Source organism: Thunnus albacares, chromosome 13 (assembly GCF_914725855.1).
Source record: "Thunnus albacares chromosome 13, fThuAlb1.1, whole genome shotgun sequence".
Lineage (NCBI taxonomy): Eukaryota > Metazoa > Chordata > Actinopteri > Scombriformes > Scombridae > Thunnus > Thunnus albacares.
The window spans coordinates 29158260-29176808 of record NC_058118.1 but is presented as its reverse complement, the minus strand read 5'-3'; the positions used below and the strand labels follow the sequence as shown (position 1 = coordinate 29176808).

Here is an 18549-nt window from a genome sequence, read left to right as displayed (position 1 = left end):
TTTCATCGTCTCACGGGGTAATTTAAACGTTTGATAGATAATACTTTTACACTTCTAATACTGCTGCTGTTATCACTACACTGACATGCTACTATTACCATCACTGCTACCTCTACTACCATATTATTATTTCTACAACTTCCAATACTGCTAGTAAATCCTCTGTTTCTATCACTACCATTACAACTTGTTCTTGCACCTTTACTGCTACTACTGCAAATATTAAGAGGAGAAATATAATACGCCAAGTACATTACATTAGCGTTACTGTTACTCTTATAACTACAACAATTATTACAATGACAAATGCCCAATATGCTTCTAACTGTAAGTTTGCTTTAAGACTAGTCGGACCTGAGGCCAAGTCAGGTTAACTTGGATCCATGTCAGGAGCGAGAGCATGGCTCTTTACGGCTCATCTCCACCGGAGCATGCAGAGAGCTGCACGCACACTTCAGGAACAGTCAACAAGTGTCTGAGCTCAACATTACCTCGACTCACCCTTAGCTCCCACTTTGTCATATATCCTGAGTTCAAACCTTCATGCTTACCGCTGAACTGCGCAACATGAAACAACATAAACACCAAGCCAGCTCTAGGCTTTAAGGCAGGATGTTATGTCTGAAGAGGCACATAGTGGGGGGGACACATAAAATCTCCAAAACATTCACTATCCTATTTGTGTCCGTGACAGAGCGCTCTTCTCTCTGCATTGACAAGTGAGTGAGATGCGGGGGGGGGGGGGGCGTGCATTTGCAGCAGGGAGACTGTGAAAATGGGGTGTAATTTTAAAATAAACACTGAATACTTCCTCGGAGCAACTTTTGTTTTTGACACGCTGAGTTGTGTGCTGAGCCAATTCACCGGCACAGCGTGAGTTCGTCATTCATCTTTGTCACAACATAGCAGGAGTGTCAGCATCCATCTCAGTCATTGTTTAAGTTTTGGTGAGATACGAACAAACAAATGATCCTAGCAATTATAGTTTTCTGCCTACTGACAGTGGTGGGCCGCGGGATTGGAGGGTGGGGGGTGGTATGCCCATCGACAACAACAACAACAACAACATTAATGCCAAGCAGACAATTCAGACCGCTTAGTGCGTCCCTTTGGAAAACATACAGGGTACCAAACAGAGGGCTCAATCTGTGGGCCAATGTCAACACATGGATTTGGGGTTTTGTGCATGTGTGTGTGTGTGTGTGTGTGTGTGTGGGGGGGGGGTTCCCTCAGAGGTCCCATGGCTTTTACAGTGTCTCAATAAACCATCTGCACTTAGGGCCTTAGGAGTGTAAGCTCTTTGCTATAAAAGACGGTTCATGCCATTAAAACGGTGCTGCGCTAAGTAGGCTCAGAGCACAAGGACTGCTGGTGTATATGTGTATGTGTGTGTGTGTGTGTTTGGGGTTGGATGTAATTCTGTCAGATTGGACCAATCAAGGTGTCCAGAGTTCTGACTTGTACTGCCTTTCAGACCTCTAATGTCACAGACGTGTAGGATGACAGGATGATGATGTGCAGGCACTTCTTGGGTTACGTTTCCCAGAGCTGCTCAGCCTTACTGGGCTGAACAGTTATTTAATCCACAAATCACTGAAAAATGGGTTGTGCTCCACATCCATATATTTAAACTGGGAAAGCATGTATAAGGCTTAGCTTTCAGGCTGCAGGGACGTCATCTGTACTGTACAATGCATTCATGATCAATCATTTTGAATCTGTGAATGGTTGTAAACCAGATTTTTGAGATACCAGAGTAAATGCTTAAGTACGGGTTTGCAGGGTATCACAGCGTAAGTCTGCAAGAGAGAGAGATGCAACCTCCCCTTTAAGGAACTTGCCTGTGTTTTTGAATGTATTTACTTGCAATCACACATTATATACTTGTCATTACTGATCACACTGAAAGCCTTCTGCATTGTTACTTCCTGTTTCACATTCCTTTGAATAAACTATTCAAGTTGCAGGAACATAAAGCTTGCTTAAGTTCAGGGTCATAGCTAACATTGAGGATACTGAGGTCTTTTTTTTGGGAGGGTTGATACAATTAAAAAAAACAAAACATAACATGTAAGTGAAGAATTAAATTAATAATATAGAAGAAATAAACTGTAAATGTAATAGTAGTAATGTAAATGGGTTCATGCAAAACCACTCTTTAAGGACCTTCTTCTTATCAACCTCCAACCTTGATTAGGATTTCAATATAAATTCAGTTTCTCATTGAAACTCTGAGAGAAGCACTGATATATTGTTTTTTTCAGCTACATAATGGTTAATTTAACTGTATGGAACAGGAGTAACAAATGCTCTATCATTCAAAAACTCCCATTATCAACCATAAACTTGCAATGATAATGGGAGGAACTGCCGCTGAGCTCAACAGTGATCATTGCATGGGGATGTGGTTTTGTGGGTTTTTTCTTTTACCTGAATGAGACAGCAAATGCATCCGTAGACGGAGGCTGTCCAGGAAGCTCTTCCCACACAGCTCACACCCGTAGGTCTTCATTCCACTATGCATCTTCCTGTTGTCAAAGAGAAAAACAAACACTTTAAGTATGCGGACTCCGCTGCTAAGAAAGTCTTGTTGTTTTGACCAGACAAAGTTTAATGTGCATGTCTCTCAAATAGATGTTTGTGTCTCTAAACAAAGTCGCTTTTTAAAAAAAAAAATTTTTACAGCACATAAATGATGACCTTCAGTACATCAAAAGCTTTGGCTATCCTGTTGCCTTCTGCAGTTTAAAAGACACAAAATGTCACACTCCATCAATTATAACATCAGTCCATAACAATAACCATCAGTGAAACATATTGTCCAACTATCACACATATTCTTCTACATGGAGCACCAGACCATGACTCAGTGCTATAAATCATAAGATGCTATTCAAGCAGAGGCAATATCAACTCCCTACATCTAAAGTGCTGCAGATGGATAAGGAGCTGTAAAGTGAAATAAAATGATTTATTCAGGCAAACACACAATACAGCTACTTTGTGTTATGAACCATTTATTGGCCGGTTTTTGACAACAGCTCTCCAAACTATAAGGTGATGTGTAGCTCGAAGAAAAAATCTGATCGAAAACGAATTGCCTTTTTTTTCCAAATGGACAGTCATTAGGCTGTAACATAGTTTAAGCTCACAAGGTCAGACAAGACTAAGGGTCAATATTTGATTATGCGGTAAAGGCCTTGAAGGTTAGGTAACTAAATAACATCTAACAACACAAAGTCTAGCCTCACCACTCTCTCCGTTACGAAATCCTCAAAGACCCCACGGCTCGGTACAAAGCATATTATTCTTGAGAGATATCTGAAAGTGCTCTAAAGCAATTAAGGTGACACGAATTGCCAAACAACTGCCACAGTGCCTTAAGCCTCCCAAGAACTTCAAATACCTCACCTTGAGAGAGGTACAGAAAAGCACACACGGCCACGGATAGTAATGATTGTTGGTCAAGTTGGTGCTGTTTCAGATTTGGCGCTTTTAATCTAAAACCTTTTCACAAGGTAAGGCTTCAAACTAAGTATCATCTTCTTGATGAAAGGATCGAGTGATCAAGACCATGATAAGTGGTGAAAAACACCACTGATAGTTCTTTAAGGCTTTGGTTTGATTGTCATGTTTCCAGCTTTGGAAAAATCTTCAACATTTTACTGCAAAGTTAAATAAAGATACCCCCAAATATGCACAAAAACAAGTGCATGATTCAGTACTCAAGTGAACGTATGCTTCTGGCAGGCAAAAAAAAGACAATGTCAAACAGAAGGATTTCATAGTCTCCATTGTCGAGTCAGGTGGCACAGAGTGATCAGCTGAGTGCATTCTTGGGGAAACAATGCCCTTGATAAGAGATCCGCTCAACTTGGGCGAGATGACAGCCATCCATCTTAGCGTCTCTCAACAAAGCCGCAGAGGCAGAGGTGGTGCCACTCTCCCAAAACATGACTGATTGATGTCAGATGTCGAATGCAAATTGATTTACAGCTCTCTTTTGTGCCTCGAGAAAGGGGTAGGGAGAAACAGAGCGGGGATGAGACAGAGACAGACGGAGAGAGATTATATCATGTCCTTATGGCAATGGCTGCAGGAGTTATTAAGCAAAAAAAAAGTCTAGTATGAGTTAAGTGAAAATTAATTGCTGCAAAACATCGTTGAAGACCTGGCTGGAAGAGTAAAAATCTACGTTGTAATAAAAATGCAGGGGAGTGGAAGAAGTCATGATAGCCATTGTAGTGATTAGAATTTGTAGAGACCCTGAAAACTAAAGGCAGAATGACATCCCTTTGGCAAGCAGGGAGTAATTAAAAGGCCCTAAATGCCAAATGCCCCCAAAAGGGAAAGGACACTTGAAAAGCCAAAAGGGAAGAGAAAGTGACACAGAGAGACATTAATGGCACAGCTAAGAAAGTAAAGAAATCTCTTCCACTGTTTGATATCAGTATGTGATGGTGCATATAGACTAGGAGTTATATCATGATGTAATGAACTAGAATGACAAATTCCCACTTCCTGCTTTTCTCACAACCAGCAAGAAAGAAATCTGAATTTGCTGCGTTCAAAAGCAGGCATAACAATTACGGTTGTTAGTTATACATGAAGTTGGACAAATTGATAGCAATTGCACGAGTATACATTGTGTCTTACAGCTGCATTGCATTCTGGTCTATTGAGGCAACTGCCAGTGGACAACCTGCCATCTCGGCCGCCTCTACATTGGAATCCTTTGGTGCAGCACAGCAGCACTAAAATTTGTGATAACCCTTGTGTTGTAACTTTAAGGGACCAAAGCCTAGTGTGTACAAATTATGCTTCAGGTAAATGAAAAATATCTTAATGTAATCTTAATCTTCTTTGACTAGTTATCCATTTGAATTAAAGAAATACACAATGGACGAAGGAATGGAACAGGTTTTTTTTTTCCTTTAAGGATCAGGTGATGTACACACTTTCACTCCGATAAGGGGAAAAAACACACGTAGGCGGTAAACCACAACACACACAGAGCACAAAGCCTTTCAAAGGCCTTTTGTGTCCCTCCTCAATCTGACCATTGTGCCCCCCAGACAGAGCACTGATAAGGTATGGATGGACTTATTAAGGCCACTCCAAGTGGAAGCCGTGCCGTGTACTTTCATCGTAAATGTAGTGTTGATGAGCAAAGTGCAGTGTGTATGTCCCTAGCTGAGAGAGTGTGTTAAATATAACTGCAATAGCTAGCTCTACCCACTAAAAACATCACATTACTTGATGTTCAACAGAATGGTAGCAACCGCAATTCAGTCTGTTAAAGGGACTTTTAGAGGACTGTCCTATTGAAACACTAATGACGCCCTATTTTTTGGCATATAATAATATTTAGTTTCTATTCTCAAGTAAATGCTAATTTCGAGTGCTAATTCTATTAATCGCCCAACATGGCTTGACCAAGCAATGGCTTATATTCAACATGCTTGGTTGCCAGAAACATGCCAGACTCATGATTATAATAATGCACCAAAATCTGGTTAACAGTCCAATAGCCGATTATTAGCCTAAAACACCCATGTCCGCATCCACAAAGCGTAGCCAAATGTGGAAACAGTACCTAAATGTGTCTGAGCCAGATCACGTTTGATATCCTCGGGCCAGAACACAGTTGAGTACGCTAACATTAAGTTTCAATTGGCCCAACTTGACTGGCTATCTGACCGTTTTTTGGGAAGGGGAACTCAGCCAGCCATCTGAGATTTCTTCCACACTTCTGTGTGTAATTTAGAAATAAAGAGATGATTTGAAATTTATGCTTATTTTTGAAATAATGTGACAATATGTTTAGCTAGAAAAGTTATTCACTGATCTGATGACAGAGAAAATGTATTTAATCGTATGCACAGTCACGCACACCTACAGAATATAGTAGAATAATATGCAACATTAGACTAGAGTCAGCATTCAAGGTGAATTTTATACACTTTGAAATGCTTTGTGTGCCTAAGCAGAGCTAATAATATATTGTAATTCAGATTTAAACAATTCAGTACTTCAACAAAGTTTAATGATATGTTAAAGGATACTAAACTATTGTCTCAGCTCAGTGATTCAGCTCGGATAGACCTCTTCACACACACACTCTGTCAAATCCCATCGTAAATGTCAGCTTTCGTGTTATGCTTCTGAAATAGATGATGAGAGGTGTGTGTGTGTGTGTGTGTGGTGGGTGGGAGCTGGAGGGTGGAGGGGGGGGGGGTGGGGGGGGGGGGTGATTTGAAACAGACTGACTGTAGCCATTAAGAAGTTCACATAAAACTCTGCCAGGCCATTTACTCAGTTAATAATCGACTTTGTCCAACAGTCACTTTTGACAACAGCAATAAATTTTAAATTTATGTCAACAAAACATATGCTGATCACCTTGTGCGGTGTGCTTCCTCATAAAAAACAGCCCAACCGAGGGCTGTCGGAGTGTGTGTGTGTGTTTGAAATGTGAGTCGATTACAGGCCTGCGTTATTGAGCCGTAACAGCTTGCCTCATGTGATTCAGAACTTTTTTTTCCTATTTTGCCGGTGGACTTGGCCGGCCATATATCATATCTAGTACTGCATTTGGTGAAATAAAGACCGAAGCTTACCACCTGCGCTTCCACTTTTAATACGGCACAGTTAAACAAGGCAAAAATAAGGTTATATACTAGCTCTATACACTACAACAAGTAGAGCTACTTGAAAGACCTGCATGGCCTTTAAATGACTTTGAGTCATCCAGATTTCATATGATTGGACTTTAACAGAGGCAGTGGAACTGTTGCTAAACCTCATTAAATCAAATGACTCTGCTCGAACTCATGATGATACCCACTCCAGTTCACATCAACACATCCAAACTGTTTGACAAAAAAAAAAAAAAAAAAAAATGTAGTAGTAGACAGAGCCATGCCTGATGGCTTAAACTTATTTCTCATTGCTTGCTTCAAATCTATTTTCCCTCAGCAGCCTTTGAGTGTTCTTCTCTATCTTCATCTATCCTTTCATCTTTCTCCATTTTTTTCCCTCCATCCTCTGTTCCTGAGGGGAAGCTATAAAACAACCTGAAATGATGTTTCTAAATAAAAGCTTGAGAAAAAGAAGGATGTGAGGGTTATGGAGAGAGAGAGATGGAGAGATGAAAACATTTGATAAATGATAAAGAGAGGCAATTGATAAGAAGTGGTAAATTGAGGAAAGGCTGTGTACTATGTGTGTGTGTGTGACCATTTATGCATTTATTCTGTGGGTCAGAAGCAAAACAACTGATCATTGGGGAACGGAGGGCCTCTGAATAGAGCTTGGGGTTAAATAGCAGAGGGATGGTGATTGTCCAATGTGGGCATCTGAGTCATTTGGTGAAGATAAAAATAAGTTGTTATAGAAATGTTCTTCAACCTATAAATGCAACCATTTATCTCTCACATTAGCTTTTAGCTTAGCATAAAAGAAAAAAATTTGAACCTTTTGCTTTTTGTAACCTGTTTTTGTGTGTGTATGTGTATCCATAAAGTTGCATTAATCAATATTTTTATGTTAACAAAAGATCAAAAAACTATGCGTAATGGGAAAAGCGTCACTCTAAGTGACAAACCCACAGAGAATTATCACTTTTTAACCTCTTTTAACTCATTGTTTTTGTTTTTTCAAAGACCTGGTTATAGGCAAACTGTACTATTCATATATTATCTATGATCTATCTATATTTATTCCATAAAATTTTTAAATTACAGATGGAACTACAATGTGAAGCTAGCTTAAGTACAAAGGCAGGTGCTGGCAACAGTCAACCGGCATAATTACAAAGCAGTAACAAACACTGCGGTCAATAAGTATTGCACAACAAACACAGTTCAATAAAAAATTATCCATGGTCCATAAGTGGGATAATGCACTCCAGACGTAAGAGCCCAGCCAATGATACATCCATCTGGGGAAAAAAATCCCAGGGTGGAAGAGGATCACCACTGCCACCGCTACCGCCACACACACACACACACACACAATTCCCTGTCATGGTGAACAAAGCCAAAATGATGCACGAGGCGATTCAGTGACACTTTGGTGGCTGATCCTAATGTGGCCATAAGTGGCGCAGTGTGCCACCGCCACCTCTTATTTTGGTTTTCTGACAGAGAGAGAGAGTGAGAGAGACGAAGAGGAGGAACAAGGGACTCCCCCCCCCCCCCCCAACATGAATTTCCAGTCCATTAGGGGTCCGACCATGTCACACAGACAAACATGGTGGGAGCAGCGACGGGGGCGAGAGGGGAATAGTGGTGGTGGTTCAGTGAAACAAAAGGATCATTAAGAAGGAAATAAGAGGAAAATCCTATCTGGATGTAACTAAATTACAGCCCACATTTAGGGGTAAAAAAAAAAAAAAAAAAAAAATGACGATCAGAGAAATAATGTCACCTAATCTATTTGTTGAGGACCTCCAGAGCTCAGTGACGCACACATATCTAGTCTAGTGAGGCACCATGTGTGGTTCACAACATTTACATGGGTCCATTTTGTGGCTGTCTGGAAGCAGGTGGAAAAAAAAGCTCCCTTTCTGTCATCTTATCCCTGCTTTTAAGCCTCCCAATTCAATTGCCCCCCCCCCCTCCCATCCCCTACCCCACCCCTCTGTCTTTGCTCAATCAAAATGTATCAGGCAGGCTGGCGTAACACCGGTCGGCGTGGGCTGTTTATCCTGAGTCCTCCTGCACATATCAATGACTTGGCCCCCGTTGTCCCCCGCCGGGGAGACGTTCATATAAATTCAAGCCACACACGCGAACGCCGAGGCACTCGTGTTGAGCATAGATGAGTAGCAGGGCAAGAGGAAAAGAGGAGAGACAGAAAAGATGGGGAGGGGAGAGCGCCGATTCCTTTCATCCTGGCTGTGTTATTTATAATATCACAGACTCTGTCACCCCTAAATCTGACCTGAGGTAGTCTCTAGAGGAAAAAGCTACATTGCTGGGGCAAAAACAATGAAAAAAAAAGCAAGTATAGTAAACATGTTTCTCTGCATGACACACTCTTTGTCTCGGCCGATGAGAAACATCACCTGTAATAATGATTCCAAACCTTCGGTGGTGGTGAGATGCATCATTTCTCTCAAGTTTCATCAAAATCTGAGAGTGAAATTTTGACAGTTGGCTGTAAGCAGTTAGATTAATGATAACCACAAGTTTCATTAAAATCCAATCAGTCATGTCTGAGTTAGCCCACAGGAGATGTCCTAACCTACAGTACTAATTAATGTGTCGCACACATTCCTAATGGCGTTACGTGTGTCTCTAAAGACCACATTTCCAAATAAAATCCTGATGTTTTCAGTGGCAAACACGTGTCACCTCCCTACTATGTGTTTAAAAGAACAAGAAGATGAATGAGAGCTGAGATGGATTTAGATGAAAAGAGCCAAAACCATTCTCACCAAGTAAGCGGCCAAATATCGATGTGTGTATTTTTCGAGAGTTACCACCAAAAAATTACTAGAATTGAAATTGTCAGCATGCTCTCAAAGCATCTAAACCCCTTTCAGACAGGGAAGACATGTCTATGATACTGTTCAATTTTGTTTTCTTTCTGAAAAAGAGAGAGTGATGGAGGGTGACTGAAACCTGAACCTTTATGCTCAAAACTAAATTGTTGTCAGACCTGTTTCCTGTGAGATTGGGCTTAAAACACGGTGCAGATGCATGTCAGAGGTCGAAACAAGTCACAAACAAAAATGTATTTATTTAGATTTAAACTAATTATCACACCTAAGCAAGATCACTACCTAAGCAGTTAGGAAAGCCTGAGTTCTCAGGTAATAGAAGGGGAATAATCCAAGGAACTTCTAATTGTGCTTCCTGGGCAGTAACCTAATCCCAGTTAGATACCTGGATCCCACCAAAGCTTAGAAGGTAGGATTCACTCTCTAATACTCTCCGCATTACCGAGGAAGCCATTTCAACCCCTCCTATAGTTCCACTCAGTGTGAAGTGCTTTCCCCTCTTTGACAAAGTTCTTTTATTCAATTAGAGGTGACAATCAAGAGAGAATATGACCCACAGTTCGCAGTTCAAATCCCCAGACTGGTAGGGGGCAAAATTTAGTGGTGAAAAATTATCAAAGACTGTTAATGGTACCCTTTGGCACAGACCCAAGAACCACATATACTACAAGTCCAAGTGTTTCCCCGATATTCATTCAGTAGCAAAATGCTAAAATTGCTAATGCTAATGATTTTCACTCGCACACTGTGTGAGCACAAAAACCCTGCGTTATTGTGGATTTTTTTTTTTAGTCATCCTCCCTCTCTTCGTTCTTCAAAGGACATCTACGTGAAAGGTACAAGAATAGTGTAACTCTGTGAAGGAATAAGGCAGTGCGCGTGTGTGTATGTGTGTGTAAAGCGGCGGAAGTAAATCGTCAATCTGGCAGTAAATGTACAGTTAGTCAGTTAATAAATGCTGCAGCTCCTCAAGACAAAGAAAAAACTCATCTATCGAAGGGGGTTAGCCTCGAAGTTAGCAACAACGCGTTAGCTTAACTTGACCAGGCTCACTTAAGGTGGACTGACTTTTAAGATCAGTTTATTTATTCATAGATTTAGTTCACTGTGTGGTGTTATTGGGCTGCACCCCCCCCCGCGGTCATTACTATAAATGACAGTGTGCTCTTAGTCAACCAGCCTGGTTAAATAAGGATTAGAGGGATAAGGAGAAAATAACTCAACACTTTTGAGGGTAGCAAATGGTGTTTGCAAAGTCTGCAGCCAAAAGTAGAAGCTCAGCTTTGCCTGCATATAATTTGATATCCCCAGTTTCCCCCCCCCACCGTGTCATAACTCTCTTTTCTCATTTTAACTAGACCTAAAGACACTTTCACCGAGGCGTTGGAACAGGAGGAACAAAGATGAGGGAGAGCCTGTAAGATCACATGTATAAAGTATTTCTGTTAAAGCCCATCTCTGAGACAAACACCGCCCCGCTGCTCCCTCTCCCCCCCCGCCTCTCTTTTGGTTTTGAGCATCAAAAGACCCTGCCATCTGAAAATAGCGCGTCAACATTTCTGTTTTGTCTTCTTGTTTCATTTCTTTTTTTTTTTTATATATTCTTGACAATGTTGCCAGTTTTGCTAGATTCCTGTTTTTCCTCCGCTCCTGCTTTCTTGATCTGAGAGAGGTTACAGCGCATCGAGTGAGACGGTTGGCTCTGGCGTGTGTGTGTGTGTGTGTGTGTATGTGTGTGTGTGTGCAGTAGCAGAGCTTTGGTGGTCTATAAAAAGCAGCCAGACAAAGTCTTCCCTCTCTCCTCATGCATTATGCATTGGCATCACCTTCCATCAAGTGGCAGAAAAACCTCAAAGATGTCTAACTTTAGCTTCCATTCTGAAAGCCAAACAGAGGAGGAGATGTGTTATTTTGACTGCCGCAGTCGAGCTAAGCACCTGTTACATCAATAAAAGCCGAATTTCGCAACAAGAATGACAACAACGACAACCTGTGTGATGGCACAGCACTCACACACACACACAAAAAAAAGGAGTTAAATGCTGATAGTAGCAGGGGGAGTATGTGAGTGAGTTCAGATTAGATTAGATGACACCGGATCAAACTTTGACCTTGTGGAGAAGTTTTGTCTTTGCTGTCGCAGTGAACAGAAAAGGGGGAGATTCAAAAAACATGAAAACAGCTTCAAGAATTGAAAAAACAGAGTAATTACTTTGAGGATGAAAACGTTTCCAACAGAAGGGCATAATAGCACTTATAATGCAATAATATAAAAGCAACCCAATTTGATATTTTTGACTTGTTTCACGCGGATCAGTTCAACGGTACATCAGGTTAAATGTTAGATGGTTTACAGCCTTTTTTTTTTTTTTTTTTTTAAAAACACAGCTCTAAATGTTAGGTTCTGGGTAAAGAGGAAGATTTCCTTGGCAACAGACTTTTGGTGTTGCTGAAAAAAAATTAACAAATTTGGATGAAAAGAAAAAGTTAAAACCAGACGACAAAGACGATGCTGATATTACATTGCCAGAAATGATTATTTTGGACTATTTAATGACTTTTAAGGCCTTGAAAATATGTAGGAGCTGCAGACGTCATCATTTTATTTTAAAACTGCCGTAACACCTGTAGAATAATTTCCAAATAACATCTAAATGATCTACATAGTTATCATTTTAGGCTTCTGAAAGCATAATAGTGATAGAACTGAAACACAGACCTCTAAATATGAAGAACAAACATTATTAATAATCTAAAGTAGCAGTCTAGTAGTAGTAATACTGTATATGCAGAGGTGTGATTGCTCCATAGTTACTATGACTGCTACTGTTGACCAGGTGCTGTTTATCTCAGGAAATACTGGCTCACTGTCAATATTACGTCGACAGCGGTGTCCCAACTTCATAACGCTGCTCCGTGTAAACACTCTTGTTTGCCTGGAAAACGTTAGAGGGACCTTGTGATGTTATTTTTTATAGCCAGCATGAGCCAGCACGGACCAGTTGACAAGGTGATTATTTTTGGTATTTGGATACAGCTCTCAAACTATTATGCAATGCCCCTGAGATTGATTTACTGTACACCTCGTAATGCCGGACAGATCACATTCTGGGAAAAGAAAAGAGGCAGGCCAGTGTGTTTGTGTGTCTCAATGAGAGACTCTGTGTGTGTGTGTGTGTGTGTGTGTGTGTGTGTGTGTTATCTATCTGTGCAAAATATACAAATGGGATTATGAGCAGGAAGGACTACATCTACACGGAGGGAAATAAGAGTTTTTAAATAGAAAAATGCCGTATTTTGACAGTTGAGACGGCTACAGGCAGGTTGTTTTGATATGTCTGACCTCGGGAACATGTGTGTGTGTGTGTGTGTGTGTGTGTGTGTGTGTGTGTGTGTGTGTGTGTGTATGTGTGGGGCAGCTCGGGGAGGTTCAGGTGGCATCGGTGGCACTAGGCCATCTGCACTGTCATTCACTATACGTCCGCCTTCCAAGAGTTGCAAAGCACCCACAGGCGTCCCAAACAGCCTCAGCCGGAGCTCTGCGGGGCTGCAGTAAACAAGTCGCTCTCATCTCAGAGAGTGTGTGTGTGTGTGTGTGTCGGGTCGGGGGGGGTGGGGGTGGTTAGGCCGTGTGATACTCTGCTATGTGCTCGTACACATCACAGTACCTATAATAGTATGGAGTGTTTTTGTTTTCTTCATGTATCTCTACCTACAGTCGATATGCATGTTATGCTCATATGTTGCCTTCGGCTATAAAAACTTTGTATAAATAAAGTGTGTATTTATACTCATACTGTATATGTGGACTGAATAAAAAGCTGCTCATATGAAAATATACCTCATAAAATACTTCATATTTAGGTATTGTTTTCATATTTTAAATACACTGCAGCGATTTCCTCATTAACTCATTTTGTACAAAAATGATGAATCAATTAAGTCATTAAGTTGTTTAGACAATAGAGAGAATATTAACAGCATTTTAATGACCATTTAATAACTTGAATCATTTTTAAAAGGAAAAGTTGGTTAGCTGCTGAGGATTTGCTACAATTGTTGTTTTCAATGTTATGAATTAAATTATTTTGAGATTTTGAAGTGTTGCTTTAACCCTTTACATATTCATGATAATTAATAGATTTAAGAAATAATTATATTATAATTATGTATAAAATAATACATTTTTGCAGCCCAAGCCCTACATAGACTAGTATGCATGCAAACTTTCCTTTCATAATTGTTTACATACTGCTTATTAATGCCAAATACTGGGTGTTAAAATAAAAGTGTTTCCCCTTGTGGGAAAAGAAGCGTATTAAATATGACTTACTTCCGTCTAAGATAACTCAAAGAAAGCAGGAAGATAATGAAGCATGACAATTGCTCCTATTTCTGGCAGCCCCCTGATATTCCCCGGAGCTTCCTGAACCTGACTTTGGGAATCATTGGTGTATATTATGTAACCACAGATTGCTTCTGTTCTAATTCATACCTGATGTCTCTTCTTTGCTACTATCACAAAGCAGCATCCTCTCACTCTCATCATATCTGACCGTAAAGGTATAGTGAGCTACGGATGAAGAAACTGCCTTTTGACTGCCACGGCTTATATTAGTACCTTCATCTCTGCACAGCACCCCTATTATAAGAAAAAAAAAACTTCAGCCAAGTGAGTATGATTGCTGAACAACAGCCAGTGAATGGAGTGGGCGGTCTGTGCCAAGAATTTCTGTCGGTCTGAATCAGTGCCTTTGCCCGCACAGCGGAGGGTCATGTGAGACTTTGGGGTTGTGTGTGTGTGTGTCTGTGTGAAATATAGCTAATAACAGAGCAATTAATGGCTTTTTTTCTGTCCTTTTTTTTTTTATTCCACCACTGCTGCGTTCTTCTGGGCCAGTCCATGCTGCCTGGTGGCATTCGGGTTAATGATTTTGGTGTAATGTCAAAATTTGAAAAGAAAATTGAGCATTACTTATGCATCAGGCAAATACATAAAGCTGCCAGGCATTAAATTTAAGGACACTTCATAAACAAAGCTGTGAAAAACTGCCTTTTTTTTCTAATGTTGTTAAGCTATAAATGATCAGAAGAAGAAAAAGAGGAGCAGCAGCAGGTGAAATGGTAAGCCACACGACGTCCTGCTGGGTTCAGTGGAGGAATAGGATACATATTGTTCTCCCTAAGAATTACACAGAGAAACCTGAGTGGAAAAAAAATACGACCTTTCAAAACAGGATTTAATTATTTTCAAACTTAAATGATTTTAAGACATTTTTAAGGAACCTTGTATCGGATCTGTGTCACTGCTTCATACACAGAAGGAGGGGGAGACCATGAGACAGGAGCTCCGACGAGAAAAGAGGGAAAATATACTGTGCGAGTGAAAGGATAAAATATGTGCTGACAGCTTTTTGGCCAGAGGGCTAGAACACTGAAATAGTAGCGTCTGGGTGTCAGGCCGGGGTCGCTCTCTTCACTTGAGAGCAGACTTTCCTCCCGACCCCGGCTAGGAAAACATCACACACACACACACATCACTACAGTCAGCTGATAATGTAGTGTCTGACAGATAATGTACTAACATGCACACTAATGCACCTTGAGAGAGGTTGAAATTATAAGGAGATCTGTTAGTTAAATAAAACTATTTTATTTACTGCAATAAGCAGGAATTATTTCTTTATAAGTCATAATGAATAGACGACCTCTGGGAGAAGGGTGATTGCTTCATGGTGATGTTACATAATGAGATATTTTACAGTCAATGTGGTGGATAATGCAATACTTTTGACAGTTTATTTTTTTGATCCATTGTTGTAGCGACTGTTGTGTAATGTGGTGGTGGTGGTGGTGGTGGGTGGGTGGGGTGGGGGGTTGTGGTAGTGTGTCGTGTCCAAGCAGTAGTGGTAATGCTGGTAGTGGTTGGGATTGGTGGAGGTGGTGGTGGTGGTGGTAGGGGGGGAGAGGGGGTACCTTTTCTTTACAACTGGTTAGAGAAAACATAAAGGAAGAAATCGATATGACTGCTAATGCTGTGACTCACCAGACGCTTGTGTGTGCGTGTGTGTGTGGATGTGTGGGGGTGGGGGGGGGCTTACAGGGAGAAGGATAAACAACAAACAAGACCTTTAAACGTTCTTCATCGCACGACTAGTGTGTATCCCAAACTACTAGGGAGCAAGTAATATAGATAAAAACCTTATATCACAGTATACGTAATCCAAATTTGTCATTAATCAGTCAGTCAGATTTGCAACATTGACCACAATAACCTAAAATGCTCTCCAGTTCACTAAAATCCCACAAAATTCCCTGGAAAAAAACCAATACTGACAACATGATCACAGTGTCCTTGGTGGTAGCTACAGTCAAAGTGATTACAGGACATTACTTGCAATCAAGGAAGCCTGGAAACACCAAAATAAGAGTCCTTACTATATTGCTCTTGAAAAGCAAATAGCCGCCTTTAAGTGAGTTGCTAGCTTTGGGGCTTCACTTCAGCTGGGTGGCAAGTAAGATACAGGAACTTGGCTCGGGTCTTGAGGAGTTGTAGCATATATTCACCGACAAATTGTCTAAAAACTCGGTCGCTGCAGCCCCACCGTGCCTCTCTCTCTCTCTCTCTCGCACACTCGCTACACTGATTCCTTAAAGGAGCTACGCTACTTGTATAACACATTTTAGTTTAGAAAACTTCTTAAAATACATTTAGAGAAAAAAATTCCCTGATGCTTAAGGCTCGACGGGGTCAACTTAGCAGGGCTTGCAAATACATTATGTTCAAGCCCGAATCCGATCCGAAACATGCGAGTGTGGACAACGTGAACAACCCCTGAAACAACCTTAGCAACAAATGCTACTGAACAGACGTTTGTGGGCGTGTGCGAACAATCTGATGTCATCACAGGGAGGAAGTAGAGGTAGCGGTGCAAATGAAGTGTTCAGAGCAGGTTGAACCTCTGGCTTTTGACTTGCAGGGAACATTTTTTTCATATTTTCACCTCAAACTTTGGAACTCTGACCATGTTCGATCGTAACAACATAAACATAATAGAAAATCACAAAAAAGCATGATACTGTATGTCTCCTTTAAAAGGCCAACATCTCAGTGTAACCTTAATAAAAACTGAACAAAGGTGAACTCACAACCCCACAAGTCTGCCAGAGAGACGTCCAGGACCTTTTCCCTCTCTATTGCAATGAATGGGAAGAGGCTAATGAGACTGTACCATAAGCATGAGTCAATAAAAACCATTTTGCTGTCTGTGCTCCCATCAAATCAAAACTGTGGCTGCCAGAGATACAAGAAGACAAAACCCAGACACATATAAACACACTCTTACCATTTCTTTTTTTCTCTTCCAGAACAGCAAATCAAACAGATGCTCAGAAAATGTCCCAACCTACTTGAACAGAGCGGGCATCTTAGCGTGTCTCATGGTTAGTTAAATATTTGCCAGCTGGGGTACTTTTCTGGCTGTGTGTGTGTATGTGTGTGTATGTGTGTGTGTTTGGCCTGTTTGTCATGAAAAGCACAGTTCAGGTGCTGAATCAATCATACATGTAGATAGAATCCAATAAGCACGGAGCGAGACTGCAGCTGGGGTCTACAGAGACAAGAGACAGAGAGAGAGAGAGAGCAGCTATGCCCATGTTGGCAGTGCTCGCTCTATCGCCCCGTCTCAGCAGATGCCATGTTACAGAGAGGGTAATTAATAGCCCAGTGGGGCCTTGGTGTGAATCGCCAAGACACCCTTTTACACACACATACACACACACAAAATAATAATGTCTCCATTTGCCCCCCGAGCAGCTTTGTGCCAACTAGCCTTCACCTCATTATGCCAATCAAATCGACCAGGGGGTGTAGAGGGTTGGAGGGGAGCGGAGAAGGAGCGAACAAGCTGTCCTTTCTCATTCAGTCTCAATCACTTTCACTGTCCATGTGTTCATAATAAAGAAAGATTTGATCTGAATGAGAGTAACGTCATCGCGTTGAACTGTCATGAAAGGGCTTGTGGTAAAGTACTGTATTCCCCCCCCCACCCCCCACCCCCCCAATTGTACCTTGGTTTGGTAATGAACCGCTAACCACTCCTCTTCTTCCACAAAGCTAAAAATGTTGGATTTACCAGCTGCCAGTTCAGAGCCACACACCCTGAGCTGCAGCTGGGTTTTTCACAGTTCACTTTGCCTTTTCCCTCTAAACTGCAGAGGGTAAACTATTTACAGTCTGGGTGCCAACAAACTACTTTCAAATAATAACAGGGATTTAGATGGAAACAATTTCTCAACTGAGACTTTGTCATGTCAACTTAACCTTCACTCTTTGCATTAAAATCCCACAGCAATTTAGAATTTGAATGCTGGCAGTGTATTCATTTTAGTATTTGGCCCCCCCTGTTAGGCCCTGTTGGTGTGGTCTATGATTTTCAGAGGATGTCCATGATGTTTGCACAGCACACTGATGCATGCACTTACAACTTTCCTAGAAATATAACCTGGTGACTGAGAACTGTAGTAATCTGCCATATTTTCTAACAAATTAGGATTCAAACATTTAATCCCTTTACAAATTGATTTGCCAAATTCTGCCAGTGTACAAGAAAGATTCAACAGGTTGAATATTCGCCATATAAAAAGGGAAACTGTAAAAACTGTAAAACTTGTATTGGGTGCTGTGTCAAAAACTCAAAAATGAAGACAGGAAATGCTTACTCATGACCTATGTCTTCTTTATACTGTACTGTTGTTCACAAACTTTACCTCAAGCTCATCTTGATTACACAAGAGCATTTCAATGCTGGGTCCAAGTTTTAAAGTTGCATTAATTTGTATTTTTTAATATGAATATTGAATCAAACGCTATGTGTAATGTGAAAGGTGTCACTCTGAGTGATAAGCCCACAGAGCTATGGAACTTTTTAACCTCTTTCAGCTCATTGTTTTGCTTTTACACATTTACTTTAGTCTGAAACGCTGTGATCCACCCCTGGTACACAGCTGGCTTAAAGCCAAAAAGTACTGTACCTGTACCT

The 18549-nt window shown here is 40.9% G+C and overlaps 1 protein-coding gene across 2 annotated transcripts in view; it reads right to left on the bottom strand.

The window, feature by feature from the left end:
• The window catches only part of zbtb16a (zinc finger and BTB domain containing 16a), a 155477-nt gene that overhangs the window by 95164 nt on the left and 41764 nt on the right, over window positions 1-18549 (bottom strand). For both annotated transcript variants that reach the window (XM_044371102.1, XM_044371101.1), the window contains exon 3: window positions 2431-2528. In XM_044371102.1, coding sequence (XP_044227037.1) covers window positions 2431-2528 — 98 coding nt within the window. The remainder of the gene's footprint in view (window positions 1-2430; window positions 2529-18549) is intronic.